The sequence below is a fragment of the Cannabis sativa genome, chromosome 2 (genome assembly GCF_029168945.1).
Source record: "Cannabis sativa cultivar Pink pepper isolate KNU-18-1 chromosome 2, ASM2916894v1, whole genome shotgun sequence".
NCBI classification, from domain to species: Eukaryota; Viridiplantae; Streptophyta; class Magnoliopsida; order Rosales; family Cannabaceae; genus Cannabis; species Cannabis sativa.
The window spans coordinates 86,822,442-86,834,207 of NC_083602.1; the positions used below are offsets into that span (position 1 = coordinate 86,822,442).

At 40.6% G+C, this 11,766-nt stretch overlaps 1 protein-coding gene across 1 annotated transcript; it reads left to right on the forward strand.

Moving 5' to 3' along the window:
* The first annotated feature begins 9,362 nt into the window (after positions 1–9,362).
* Positions 9,363–10,804, forward strand: LOC133035150 (uncharacterized). The gene is made up of 2 exons (XM_061110960.1): positions 9,363–9,715; positions 9,792–10,804. The coding sequence occupies exon 2, from the start codon at positions 9,794–9,796 to the stop codon at positions 10,598–10,600; it is 807 nt and encodes a 268-aa protein (XP_060966943.1). The 5' UTR covers positions 9,363–9,715; positions 9,792–9,793; the 3' UTR covers positions 10,601–10,804.
* Positions 10,805–11,766: the final 962 nt, after the last annotated feature.

An 11,766-nucleotide genomic window follows, 5' to 3' on the forward strand; every position in this document is an offset into this window, starting at 1 on the left:
CATTCATGCCTTAAGTTTCCAACAAAGAATGGGGTAGGATGTCTAAGAGGAAACCAGCAAGTTGCTCGGGAATGTTATAACCTTCCCATAGCCAAGGCTAAAAAGGAAGTGTCCTCTAGTAAGAGTTTCGAGAAGGGGAAAACATTTCTAAATAGGGAACTTCCCAAGGCGGGGATGAAGATGTGTATCCTCGACTTGGGGACCTAAGCAACAATGTTGGACCAGTGGAAGAACTGGAAGAGATTGAGATCGACCCAGATATTCCGGCCAGAAAGCTTAAAATTGGAAAAGGTTTGTTGCTCGAAGTAAAATCAGCATTGATAAAATTTCTGAGAGCAAACATGGACATTTTTGTCTGGTCACATGATGATATGGTCGGAATTGATCCTTCTTTTATTTCACATGTTCTAAATATTGATCCAAACTTTCGACCAGTTCAATAAAAGCAAAGACTGTTGGACAAGGAGCGAGCACTAGCCCTGAAGGAAGAAGTAAAAAAGTTACGCAACAATAGTTTCATAGTTGAAGCTTTCTACCCAGCTTGGGTTGAAAATCCCGTACTAGTACCCATGCCGAACAAGATATGGCGAGTTTGTATTGATTTCACAGACCTAAATAAGGCGTGCCCCAAAGACTGTTTTCCACTCCTAAGAATCGATTAGCTTGAGGACGCAACAGTTGGGCACGAAATATTGAGCATCATAGTCGCCTACTCATGGTATAATCAAATCAAAATGCATCCACTAGACCAAGAACATACAAGTTTTCGAATAGATATGGGTTTGTATTGCTATAAAGTCATGTCGTTTGGTCTCAAAAATGCTAAAGCCACATACCAAAGATTTGTAAATAAGATGTTTAATGACCAGATCGAACGAAATATGGAGGTGTACGTGGATGACATGCTCGTCAAATCCATGAATGCTGGAGGGCACATAGATGACCTAGATGAATGCTTCAAAGTCCTCAGGAAATATAACATAAAACTCAATCCCTTAAAGTGCTCCTTTGGGGTTAGCTCGGGTAAGTTTCTAGGCTTTATTGTCAACGCCCGAGCAATTGAAGCCAATCTGGAGAGGATTCAAGCCCTCATGGATATGAAGTCGCCAATAAGAACCAAGGAAGTACAAAGTTTAACTGGTTAGATTGCTGCACTTAGCAGATTTGTTTCAAAATTAACAGACAAGTGTGTTCCGTTCTTCAACATCCTGCGAGAAAACAAGAAATTTGAGTGGATGGAGGAACGTAAAAAAGCTTTTCAAGAGCTAAAAATGCAACTCGCAAAACCTCCTGTACTATCTGGAGAAGAAATTGGGATATACTTGGCTGTCACAGAGCATACTGTAAGTGTCGTACGGATCAAAAAGGAAAACAACATACAACATCCGGTCTATTACATTAGTAAAAGAGTCATTGAGGCCGAAGGCCGATACCCATTGATAGAGAAACTCACTTACTGCCTGATTCTAGAAACAAGAAAGCTAAGGCCCTATTTTCAAGCTCATCTTGTTCGGGTATACACTGACCAACCGTTACGCCAAATATTGCAAAAACAAAAAAGATGCTTCTGGACGATTGCTCAAATGGGCAGTGGAGTTGGGCCAATACGAGATTATCTTCGAACCCCGAACAACAATTAAGGGCCAGGCCTTAGCAGACTCTATAGTAGAATGCATAGGCAAAGAAGAAAGCATATAAGAAGGCAACCCCGAGCCAGTACAAATACCTCAGCCAAGTATCAATGAAGACAAGCCGACTTGGAAACTACACGTGGACGGGTCGGCTACAGATCAACTATCCGGTACAGGAATTGCTCTTGTCACACCTGGGGGGCAACACCTACACGTTGTAGTAAAGTTTGGATTTAAAGCATCCAATAATGAAGCCGAGTATGAAGCTTTGATTACCGGTCTAAAACTAGCCCAGGAGATGAATGCCGAACATGTTGAAATCTGCAGTGATTCACAGCTGGTGGTAAATCACGTATCTAGAGAATACGAGGCTCGGGGAGAAAATATGATAGGATATCTGTGCAAAATACATGACCTGCTCGCACAGTTTAAAAGCTACGCTCTCAGACAAATTCCAAGTGAAGAAAAAATGACTACTGACGCACTAGCTCGACTTGCAAGTAGTAATGTAAATGATAGAGCAAATTTGGTTCCTATCCAGTTCCTCGAAGAGCCTAGCATCACTAGCATGGAAGAGATTGAAATGATTGATACTTCCCCAAACTGGATGATGCCAATAGCGACCTACCTCAACACTGGGGAACTCCCAGATAATCGAAATGAAGCTTGAAAGATGAGGAGGAAGGTTGTACGGTACATCATAGTAGAGGGAATTATGTACATACGAGTATTCTCCATGCCATTGCTCAGATGTGTTACCCAAGAAGAAGCTGTATGACTTTTGTCTGAAGTGCACGATGAATTTTGTGGAAACCACGCCGCTGGGCGGAGTTTATCTAAGAAAATTCTAAGGCAAGGTTCTAGCTGACAATGACCGAGGATTCAAAGGCCTACGTTAAAAAATGTGATAAATGCCATAGATTTTCAAAGATACCTCTAGCACCGCCCAACAAGTTAACTCAGATGCAAAGTCCATGGACTTTTGCCATTTGGGGAATTGACTTGATCGGACAATTGCCCAAGGGCAAAGGAGGCATAAAATACGCAATGGTTGCGGTTTATTACTTCACCAAGTGGACAGAAGTCAAGCCCCTAGCAACCATCACGTCTAAAAAAGTTCAAGACTGTGTTGTGAAGAACATAATCTACCGGTTTGGATTATTTCCGTACAAAATAGTTTCAGACAATGGCAAACAGTTTGACAGCCAGTCCTTTACTTATTTCTGTGCGAACCATGGTATAATCAAAAGTTTCTCCGCAGTGGAACATCCCCAAGAAAATGGTCAAGTTGAAGCAGTCAATTAGACGTTGAAAGATACACTAATGAAAAGGCTTGAGGATGTTAAAGGAAACTGGCTGGAGGAAGTTCTTGAAGTCCTATGGTCATACCGAATAACTAAGAAAACGGCAACCGGACAGACTCCATTTGCCATGGCATATGGATATGAATCAATGCTTCCCATAGAACTCGAGCCACCATTCCATAAAGGATTGACATATAGCTAAGAAGCAAATCACGTACTCCTTGCCGAATCACTTGATGAAACGAAGAGAGGCGAACCACAACAAACTTAAAGTTGATGGCCCCTCAGCAAAAAGTAGCTTTGTATTTCAACAAACAAGTGAAGGCTTAGAAATTCTTGGTAGGAGATATGGTCCTAAGAAGAGTATTTCTAAACACCAAAGACAGTACGACACGTTTCCTCGAACCTAACTGGGAAGGACCATATCAGGTGGTCAAAGTTCTCGAATCAGGAGCATACAAATTGGGTAAGTATGATAAATAAATGCAACTCGTTCTGGTACCAAGATATTGGAATGGGGAACATTTAAGAAAATACTACAAATAAAAGTACCAGGTCGGATGACCATATCAAGTACTAAACAAAAGAACATTTACTTTTAAGTGAATGCCCTTCTGGGCGGACCATGCCCAAAGGTTCGGATAAAATTACAAAGTACTCAGGTCGGATGACCACCATTTAAAGTACAATTTTTAATGTAATATCTCAATAAGTCTAATGATAAATAATTAGGGTTTATATTTACATTATGAGTTAATCAGGTAATAAGTGGGATTATGATCCTACTAATTTATTTCAACATAAAATTTAAATTTTGCTATAAGTGAGTAAATAATCGTAATTTGTTAATTACGGAGATTTATATAGCATGTCTGAATGTAATATGAGCTATATGTGCAATAAAAAAATTTTCAGGTTCCGCGACCCTGGAGACTCAATAAGTGGATATATAAGCCTAATTTGTTAATTACGAAGATTTATTTGAAATACGTGGATATAATATGAGTTATTTGTGAAATAAAAATATTTTCAAGTTCGGCGACCCTGGAGACCAGATCGGAGGCCAAAAATGTCACAATAGTTTTAGTTAGAAATATTGATGAGATTATTGGGATAATTTGATTTTAGAAATATCGAGGTATTTTGGGGTACTCGAAGTTGGCCAAACACCCTAAAAATAGAGATTTCTTAATGGCTAATAAATAATAAGATAACTATTAATAATAAAGTTTATATTAATATTATTATATTATTATTATTAATATATATTATTATTAATTATTAATATTATATTATTATTAATATATTATTATAATATTATTTAAATATATAAGTTAAGGTAAGTTAATTTAAGTTTATATATATATTAACTTATCAGTGAAACAGAACGAACGAAAGAACGACCAAAACCCTCGCTCTCTCCCTTCGACAAAACCTTCTTCCTTTATATCTATTTTTTTCGATTTTCAATCCGAAACTTAGTGATATAAGCTCCGGTAGTAGCAGGATAGCAAATTCTTGAAGAGGGAAAGTTTAAGGTATGGTTTAATTTCGTTTTACGTTTAAAAATAATTGGTTTCATATAGAGGTTTCGTGAATTAGAATAGTTATGGAGATTCTGACTTTGTAGAATTGTTTTTTGGCACCTATGGGACTAGTACCGATATTTACTTATTGAATTTGAGGTGATTTTGGGTTAGAAATCGAGTTTGAAACTTTTTAAAGCTTAGTCCGAACGTTAATGGCGTTTTTCATTTAAAGGTCTAATTTTTATTTCTGTTACGTAAGAATGGTAATATTTATGGTATATATGTGCCTTGGGAAGTTTGGAGTGATTTGGATAAGTTTTGATAGTGTTTCGGTGAGTGTGAAAATTGGGATTTTCGAGTTTCATAGTTTTTAGAAATTCCTCGGATATCAGAAATCATATTTTGGTCATAACTTTTGACTCGGGTGTCCGTTTTGGACATTCTATATACCGTTTTGAAGCTTGACACAAGCTCTGCAATATGGTGTATGTTTTATAGCCAAAATATATGTTTTATTTTAGTCTATTTATACCACGGGATTCGGTAGAAAACCCTAGATTGTCTTATGTGAATATAAGCAGTGTGTTTGGAGAAACACTTATTGGTTGATCATTGTTGTGACATAGGGCCGAGATCATTGGGGATAGTTCTCCACCTGGTTTAGCCAAAATGTATGAACCTGGATTAAAGGTAAGAAAAGTATATTGTACTGCATAGTAAGTTGTATGTAATACAATTAGTATTGTTATGAATTGATTAATATTGAGTTATATGTAGTTAATATTGTTATATATTGAAAATACTTATTGGCTGAGTATTGATAATGTGATAATATTATGCATGTGATGTATTGGCTCACCTGATTAGGTGATGCAATTTTCCTAGCGACGTACTGGGCGTAAGTACGGGTGTCAGTAATATATAATGAGTACCGAGCGTAGATACAGGCTCACCTAATTAGGTGATGCGATTTTCCTGGCGACAGACTGGGCGTAAGTATGGGCGTCAGTGATATATGATAAATGTCGGGCGTAGGTATGAGTTTGTCTGATTAGGCGATTACTCCTAGCAACGTGTAGATATGGCATCAGTGATATGAAAGTTGCCAGGTTATGGCATAAAATGAAACCGTTGTAGGGTTTCCTCCGGCGACGTGTAGATACGGACGTTAGTGACATATGATAAGTACCAGTCATAGGTATGGGCTCGTCTGATTAGTCAATGCGATATATTGGTGCCAAGGTGTGACACGTGCTCACTTGATTAGGTGATGCAATTATATGATATATGGGTGTAGGTTTTAGGAAAAGGCTCACCTGATTAGGTGATGAAGTTATGCGATATATGGGTGCCAGGCTATGGCACGGGCTTGCCTGATTAGGCAATGCAATACAGGATTATCAGATTAAAGCATCGACTTGCCTGATTAGGCAACGTGATGTTATGAAGATGGTTACTTCATGAGGTAATATATATTATTTATATGATTAAATGAATATGCATTATATTATTGGTGTAATGGTTTTGTATTACTAAATATTTGTAGACTGATGCTTATTCGTCGCAGATGCCAGTACTTATATGGATTTCATCTTATGAACAATGGGTGATGGTTTGACTCTTATTGTGTATAAATGACAATGTTCGAATAACAACCTATATGATTGTTATTATTACTTTTCTTGTTGAGTTCTTCTGACTCATGAGTGCTATGTGGTACAGGGAAAGGCAAAGAAAAGCTAGATCAACCATGAGGTGACAGTCTTCTCCAGTAATGTACATATTGACCTCATAAGCCTGCGTGCCGAGTTGCCAGGAGTTGTTTTGGGCTGGCTATATCTATTTTGTATTTTGATTTTGTGTTTAAATGGTTGTCGTATATATTTTTTTAGCAAAACTTTTTATAATAGTGTTGTCGAGCTAATTTCGCAACACCAAAAAGTATGATTTAATCGATAAGACAGGGAATTATTTGAGAGATGACAAGTGCGAGTATTCAACCTAAAATGACGAGTACTCGGATGGGAATGCGAGAATAAACAACAAGGCTGGAAAAAATAAATAAGACGATGAATTATAGTGGTTCAGTCAGATTTTGTTCTGCTTAGTCCACTGTAGCAAAGGATTCGTAGGTCCATTTTCATGGTGGATCACCCCTTTATATACAAAGTAGGTGTCCAATCGGTTACATGAGGATCACATTTATGGTTAATCCATTATTTACACATTGAATTGTAATGACTAAACTCAAACAACGTTAACATTAATAAATGTATGACAGTTACTAAATTCATCAACGTATGCGTCTTTCGCATCTGCGAGTTGACCGTTCATGTTCCGTCTGTTGAGCTCGTAGGGTCGCCAATACGTTTGGAACGTCTGCGTCCTTAGGTAATCGCCCTTTGTAGACGTCGCATGTTGAAGCTAGTAACATCTGGACATGCGAACTTATATTGGTCTGTTAGGGCTATTGGGTCGCTGGGACCAAAACCGCATCATAGGGCATTGGTCTCTATACTTGTCGCGGAGGTATAGAGGGGACACTCGCACATGTTCTGACATATGCGAATTGGATCTACCCTGCATGATGAGAATTGTGGTTATGCGATGTGACTTAAGTCGCACCTACAGTATCTCGCTATTTTTATCCTGAGCGAGGTCTAAACTTCGAGAAATCTCTTACGGACATTCAGCCTTCATTGGAAATCTGAATACACGTGTCCTTTAAAGAGGAGTCTGGTCTCGAGTTTCTAGGTGAGAGAAATCTCACTATAACACATGCCCCTAGTTTCGCGACGTGACTAGAGCGGTCACTGAGGGAAACTATTACTCGAGAGACAGGTGAAAGGTTATCACGAGGAGGTGACCTTTTGGTTGTCCCATCGAGGGTTTCGAAAAATGACGGCTGTAATAATTAATTTTTATTATCTCTAGGATGCCACGTCACAAAACCCTTCGGTTTTCGTGTAGGCGTGGCCATAATTGGCCGTTAGATTGGGCGACCTTAGGCATTCTGACTGCCACGTGTCATGATCCCAATTAATAAGGGATATGGGTATTTAAACGCTTTGATACGAATCAAATTTCCCCATTTTCCCTCTTTTCTCTTAACTTCCCTCTAGTTCATACACTTCAGAAAAAAGTTCATCCCCAGATTTCTGCCAGCTTTCACAACATTTCCAATCTCGGACGTGATCGAGAGCAGTTCGCGGGAATCAAAACTAAAGGTTAATTTTTTGCATTTTTCGTTTTTGTTTTTAGAGAAATTGCGATTTATTTTCTGGGTTTGGATGTTTTCGAAGACTTTTTAGGAGTGTATGCTAGTGGGTATTTATGTGTTTTGGGTCAATGAAACTGGGTAATATTCATAGTATAGGGCCTGTAAATTGACATGACCGCATACAATTCATAGGCACTGATTCACGTCTCGAATGCTCGCGGACATTCGGAAGAACAATTTGAATGTTCGCGGGTGTTCGGATGAACAATTTGAATAATCGCATGTTTCCAAGACTTATTTCCGCTTAACTATTAGCTAGATCTTTTAGGATCTTTACATGTCGCGGGCTGAGTGGTGAGAGTATTAATTGCCATTCCAAATGGTGGGTGTGTCACAGTATTCTAATGGCTATATATGCGATTATATGCCCCTTGAGATACTGAGATACACCCAGCCATTTGTTGACGTGCGTTAATGCTCGAATGATCGTACTCTTTGGTTGATAGGTAGTCTCGAAACGGTGGGAGTCTCCCAGTAACTTCAGGGTTATGCTCGAAAATGCATACCTCTTGAGTCACTGGGATACGCCCAGCCGTTTCTGGAGGTATACCGCGCAACCGAGGATGCGTGAATTACTTGCCCAAAGATAGTTATATTTCTTCTCGCATGTTGATAGGAGGGTCAGTTTTCGCATAGAGCTTGACCTTCCTGTCGAATGCGACTTTTATAATCTACTGCGGGTGAGATCACTTATCTTTATTTTTTCACACATCCATCACGCTGAAAAGATCTTCTATCTTTCAGATGAGCGACCTATCGGATAGCCAGCAGCTCGGCTCAGGAGGTCGCGCCTTTGACGGGGAGACGGACCAAGAGAGAGACAGTTTTCTCCCTACGGACATCTCCGAAATGGAGGCTGCAGAGATAGAGTTAGGTCCGATGTCTTCTGTAGACATCGAGAGGATGGTACAGGAGCTCGCTGAACCTGGGACAATCGATATCCGAGATAGCGAATCCACAGTGTCAGCACGCGACTACCTCATACACACGAGACATGCTCCCGACATCGAGGTCGAGGAGGTGGAGGAGGAATGGACCACTCCGGTCCGTGAGTCAGGTGGGGAAGAAGAGGAAGCGGAAGGGAGTGGGACGGATTCGGTCGACAACTCCCAATTGAACGAACCCTTCTCATGCGAAGATTTAGTCTCGAGGGTCGCCAAATCTGACTTCACCACCTTTGTGAGGTTGAATTTGTTGCGACTTGCGTTTCAACGTCCCAAACCATCTTAGAGAGCGCATCTTCCGTTCACCAACCCTGCGATCATCCCTACAGAGGACGTGGTCATCTCAATACCCATTCTTCGATGTGGTGTATCGGTCCCATTTCATCCTTTCGTCGCAGCCATTCTCAGGCGATATGACGTATCGCCCTTTCAGCTAACACCCAACAGTTATCGCACTGTACTAGCTTTCTATGCGATGTACATGGAGTATGCCCATAGGGCACCGTCAGTAGAGGAGTTTAGTTACTTCTATGACATAAAGAGCGTGGGTCTTCATAACGGCTTCTATTGCTTTAGTAAATGGGCGACTTCTGAAATAAACGGTGTCGAGGGGATGGTATCGAACATGGGTGACTGGAAGTCGAAGTGGTTTTATGTTTTTAAGGTTCCTGGGATTAGAACTGACTTTAATCGCAGACCCAGTATGTCGCGTATTTGTTGACTTAGATATAATTTTTACTTTGTTCTCTGAGATCTTTTGCTAACTCGCTTTTTGTTGTCATCGCAGATAGACCAGCTCGACCTACTCTTGACGCGACTAGAAAGGAGACAGCTGAAATTCTCGGGAGTCTTCCGGTACAAGATCGCGACTGGCGATTACTGTGCACAACTGCGAAGTTGCGAGAACACCAGCTGATCCCTGAGAACGCGAGTCTTCAACGGGAGCCAGTATATAAAGAACCATCTGAGAAGCAGCAAGAGCGGATTGACAAACGTCTTTCTAAGCAAACTCCTCGGCAAATTTCAGGTAACTCGTCTTTTTGCTATAAACTGACGGGTAGGATTGTGATTTTTTTTTACTTATTTGTCCTTTATGCTTGTAGACATGACTTTTTTGAAGTCTGCCCCCGTCCTGAAAATCAAGCAAAAGGGTGGAACACCGGCGACTTCGCCGGTCGTCGCCCAAAAGAGGAAGAGCGATGTGATGGCTTCGCTTGTCGCAGATTCTTCCAAGAAGTTGGCCAAGACTACTCAGGATAAGGGGAAGAAAGTCGTCATCGACTCTCCAGTTCGTGCTCGCGACTTCCTGGCCATGCAGGAAAAATTCCTGACTGAGATCCCTTACGAGGATCTCGTTGCTCGATCTACTGAACTGGCCGCGCAATCCATGGCTTTGTTCATAAAAGCCGCGGCTACTCCTTCTAAGGAAGCCGACTCGCTGAAGAGGCAGAACGCCCATTTTCAAGAAAATATAAAGAAGCTGAAGCAGGAGGTGGCGAGGATTGAGGAACTTAACAAGGCCAAGGAGAAAGAGCTCGAGGAACTCAGCAGGGCAAAAGAACAGGCGGAGCTCGAGGTGAAGAAGTCGCAGACAACAATCGCCGAGATGACTCGCGACTTGGAGGCTGAGAAAGAGAATGGGAAGAAACAGTACGATCAGGCTGTGTCTGATTATATTTATACCACTCTTTCTAAAGTCCCTGACTTTGACTTCTCGCTTTTTGGAGCTGAAGCTGCTGAGATGGCTGAAGCCTTTCGTGCCATGTCGCCCACCCAGACTCAAGGTGGGGGAGGCAACCTTCCAGACGAGGTCGAGGGCGTACAGGCTGAAGAGGTCGAGAATGAGGTCGTCAGCAAGGTCGTGGACGAGGCTGCTCCTGATGAGACTACTACTGCTGCTCCAGATGCTTGATTATCTTCCAATTTATGTTGTTGTTTAATTTCACTCTTCTTTTTTTTTTTTTATATATGCGGTACATGGGTACTCGCACTTATGTACTTGAACAAATTTATTTTACCTTTTGAACAAATTTCTATCCTCGCGGGGATAGCTTACATTTTAATATTTACGCAGTACACGGGTACTTGCGATTTTATATATTTTTAACTTTGATTACAGCTCGGTGTAATCGCAATTTTATATATATATATGCGACTTTAATTACAGCTTGGTGTAATAAAGTAGGAGAAATTTTGAAGTTGGTAAAGTAAATTTTAAATTACTCGAAAAACTTAGCAAGTAGTTTTATTCATGCAATTAGTAGTACATGCGGGCATACATCCCCCTATACTTAGGATTATTTTTTTTCTTTTTGAACAAAAAATATCTAAGTATAAGTACTCGAATTAACATAATCGAATAACGCGAATATTACTGATAATAAAACTTCAAGCTCTCGCTATTCCATGCTCGTGGAATTGCGGTTCCATCGAGTGTTGCGAGTCGATAAGTGGCATCACCAATTTGATCTGCGATTATGTATGGTCCTTCCCAATTGTCCCCAAAGACTCCATGAGATGGGACTTTGGTGTTTGGCATTACCCTTCTAAGGACCAAGTCTCCTACTCGCAGAGTTTTTATCTTTACTTTTGAGTTAAAGTACCTTGCTGTTCGTTGTTGATAAGCCGCGTTTTGTAGTTGCGCTTTATCACGCTTTTCTTCCAAAAGATCAAGGCAAAACAACTGATTCTCGTTGTTCTGCGAGATATCGAAAGCATCTCTGCGTAAGGAACCTGCCCCAACTTCTACCGGCAACATGGCCTCGCACCCGTAAGAAAGCGAGAAGGGTGTTTCGCCAGTTGTAGATCGAGGGGTTGTATTGTAAGACCATAGGACTTGCGATAATTCATCTGGCCATGCCCCTTTGCGATCTTCTAATTTTCCCTTTATGGTGTGCTTAATTATTTTATTGACTGCTTCAGTCTGTCCATTACTCTGCGGGTAAGCGACTGCGGAAAAGGCTTTTTTAATCCCTAAATCATCGCATAGCTGTCGCATTTCTTTACAGTCAAACTGTTTTCCATTATCTGAAATGAGTTTGTGCGGAATGCCAAAACGACAAATGATGGAAGTGTAGA